The sequence below is a fragment of the Triticum dicoccoides genome, chromosome 4A, assembly GCF_002162155.2.
Source record: "Triticum dicoccoides isolate Atlit2015 ecotype Zavitan chromosome 4A, WEW_v2.0, whole genome shotgun sequence".
Classification (NCBI taxonomy): domain Eukaryota; kingdom Viridiplantae; phylum Streptophyta; class Magnoliopsida; order Poales; family Poaceae; genus Triticum; species Triticum dicoccoides.
Window position 1 is genome coordinate 461926199 of NC_041386.1, and position 3475 is coordinate 461929673.

The 3475-nt window shown below is 54.0% G+C and overlaps 1 protein-coding gene across 1 annotated transcript in view; it reads left to right on the forward strand.

Annotated features, from left to right (window-relative positions):
* Window positions 1-684: 684 nt before the first annotated feature.
* LOC119286181 (DDT domain-containing protein PTM-like) overlaps window positions 685-3475 on the forward strand; it is an 8943-nt gene continuing 6152 nt past the window's right edge. The window contains exons 1-2 of the mRNA XM_037565541.1: window positions 685-2524; window positions 2629-3300. Of these exons, the coding sequence (XP_037421438.1) occupies window positions 1029-2524; window positions 2629-3300 (2168 nt within the window). The 5' untranslated portion in view covers window positions 685-1028. The remainder of the gene's footprint in view (window positions 2525-2628; window positions 3301-3475) is intronic.

A 3475-nucleotide genomic window follows, 5' to 3' on the forward strand; every position in this document is an offset into this window, starting at 1 on the left:
ATAACTTCTCATACAACAATGTTTGTCTGGCTCCGTTGACGGGGAGACGATGATGACGGCTCGCCTTTGCTTGTAATCGTCGCTAAGTGGTCTACAACATAAATGTATTTTATGTTATTTCTAAGATTTTTGTACTGCTATGGTGTTTAATGAATACTCCCTCCGTCCGGAAATACTTGTCCACGAAATGGATACAATGGATGTATCTATAACTAAAATAAGTCTAGATACAACCATTTTGAGGACAAGTATTTCCAGACGGAGGGAGTAGATTGGAAGTTTTTCGGAAAACATGCCCTGCCAAGCCGACTCCCGCCAAGTCGGCACTTCCTTGGCGCAAAAGCAAGCAGGCCAGGCGTGTCACTACTCACTCGCTGCTGGCCACTCCCTCCACCGTTTTGAATTTGAAAAAGCAGCAACGCCTCCCTCCATCCTGCTCCCCGCCGCCGACGCCGTCGCACTCCGTGACGTGCTGCTGCTGCTGCTGGCGACGCACGCACGCCCGAACACGACCTGGTCCCGCCCGACGAACTGTCCCCACCGGCTCGGTCGGTCGGTCAATCCCGCAACTGGTCACCTTGACTCGCAACCGACTCTGGGCCGGGTGGGACGTGGGGTAACGCGGGCGAGCCCGGGTGCGGCTCGCTTTCCGCTCCCTCCCCTTTTGTGCTCGCTCGTGCACCCCCCCTCCCGTCATCTCCTCCTCCTCTCCACCCTCCTCTCGCGGCCTCCCTCACGCCGCCGCCGCCGCCGCGCAATAGCTATAGCCTATAGGGTTGGGAGGCCGATCCACCGATCAAGCTCCGTTTTCCACTCATCCTCCTCTTTCGGCCGCCCGACTCCGCAGATTCGCCCTAACTGTTGCTCCCGACGGCGCGCGCCACCCCAAGCGCTCCGCATCTGCTCTGCGCCGCCACGAGCGCTCGCTTCCGTCGGGGTCCCGGCGGTTCTTCACATCGCGGTGCGTATTACGATGCTTCTGTAGCCGCCGCCGCTAGGGTTTTCTCGACCGCGCCCGGCGTGTGCGGATGGACCCTGTGGCGGAGGTTTCTCATCGGATGCTCGGCGGCGCCCCGACTCCTCCCGCCGACGACGCGATTGAGGGGAGCGGAGTGGAGATCGCGCGAGTTGGCGTGTCGGTGGCGGAGGGAGAAGTGGAAAACCCGCCAGCGGCGGCGCCATTGCTGAACGAGGGCAATGAGGGCGGCGTCCTGGACAAGCAGGAGGACGGGGCGGCGCCCACGCTGAGCGAGGCCAACATGGATGTGGACGCGGCGCCCTGGGCGAGCGAGCGCAATGAGGATGACGCTCTGGACAAGCAACAGGACGGGGCTCCGCCGCTACTGCGGGAGGCCAACATGGATGTGGACGCGGCGCCCTTGGCGAGCGAGGGCAATGAGGATGGCGCCCTGGACAAGCAGCAGGACGGGGCGCCGCCGCCAGTGAGGGAGGCCAACATGGATGCAGATGAGGCGCCCTTCCCGAGCGAGGGCAATGAGGATGGCGTCCTGGACAAGCAGCAGGACGGGGTGGCTCCTGCGCTGAACGAGGCCAACATGGATGTGGATGAGGCGTCCTTTCCGAGAGAGGACACAGAGCACCATGCAGCAATCGAGTCCAAAACGGAGGTGAATGAGTGTGGCGCTCTGGAGAAGCAGCAAGATGTGGCGGCATCTGTGATGGGCAAAACCAAGATTGTGGTGGACGAGAGCAGCGCTCCCCAGCAAGATCACACCGTGGCGGCTGCGCCAAGTGAAGGTGACAGCAGAGTGGTGGACCAACATCTCAACACTTCTGATGGTGGCTTCCCGGTGAAGAAGGATGAGGAGGGTGAATGCTTGGTGGGCCGCTACATCAGCAGGAATGTTTCAGATGATGGACGTATTTGCCTTGGGAAGGTTGCATCCTATGATGGCAGCATTGGGGTGTACAATGTGGTGTTTGAGGATGGACAGGGCGAGGAGTTATTGCTTCATCAGCTCAGAGAGTTACTTATGGCCGAGGAGAGTAGTGCATCTGGTATGAAGATGAGCTGCAGGAAGAGGAAGCTGGATTTGCTGGTTTCACCAGGGAGTGCCATGGAGACGAAAGCGCCACCGCGTGCTAGACAGAGGGTTGATCCATGCAAGATGCCTGCCAGGCCTGATGCATCGCAGGAGACTGGGTGTGATTCTGATATATCCGGCAATGCAGCGTCCTCGAGCAATTCATCAGTTTCCACTAAAGAATTGTCAGCTGAGCTGTGCCCTCCAGTGCAGGGCCCCGAGTTGCCTCCATCGTCGGCAGATATTGCTGTTCCAGAGGAGTCTATAAGTCATCTGTTTTCTGTTTACAACTTCCTGCGATCATTCAACATGCAGCTCTTCCTCGGTCCATTTGGGCTGGATGATTTTGTTGCATCCATTAATTGCACCGTGCAGAATACATTACTGGATGCTGTACATGTCTCATTATTGCGGGCGCTGAGGCGGCATCTTGAGACTAAATCCTCCGGCGGATCAGAACTTGCTTCAAATTGCTTGAAGTACAGAGTCTATTTGCCCTTGCTCAACTAGAATTATTATTTTCATGAATGTTGTGCTTTATTACTTCTATGCTGATTTTCCCCGCTTTCTTTGAATTGCGCAGGTATGTAGATTGGGCATTACTAGATGTGTTGACTTGGCCAACTTTCTTACTGGAGTACCTCTATTTAATGGGCTACATTAAGAGTCTAGGGGGGAAGAGTTTTGGTAGAACCCTCCTAGCCATTGAATATTATAAGCTTCCTGTTGCAATGAAGCTTAGGCTCCTCCAGATACTCTGTGACCATGTCACTGAATCAGGAGAGCTCAAAGCTGAACTGGAGGCTCGGGAAGGCTACAATGAAGAAACAGAGTATGAGACAGACTCTAGTATTTTGTCGGAGGCTGGATCACGAGCTGTTCTGACCAGGGCCTCAAAAGCTTCTGTGTCCAAAAAGGTTGAAGGTTTGCAGGACCTGGAAACTGCTTCAAATGTAACAAATCCAGAAGCTGTTTTACTGCATTCGTCTCAGGACGGCAACAGTGATGATTGCCGAATATGTGGAATGGATGGTACTTTGGTATGCTGTGATGGCTGCCCATGGGCATACCACTCAAGATGTATAGGTCTCAACAAAGCATTTCTACCACAGGGACTTTGGTTTTGTCCAGAATGCGTGGTTAACAAGCTTGGACCAGCATCTTCGAGAATAGAGCGTGGGGCAAGAGGAGCTCAAATGTTTGGCATTGATATGTGCGGAAGGCTCTTCCTAGGATCCTGCAACTATTTGCTGGTGTAAGTTTGTCCATCTTAATTCTACACTACCTGGGAATTCATTCTCCATCTCCAGTCTGCTATTGATAAATACTACAGATTCATTTTGAATTCCACAGTATTTATCTTTTCTCTCTGCGGTAATGATAAACATGCCAGCAGTAGAAAGTTCAATGTTATAAAGTAATGGGAGGGG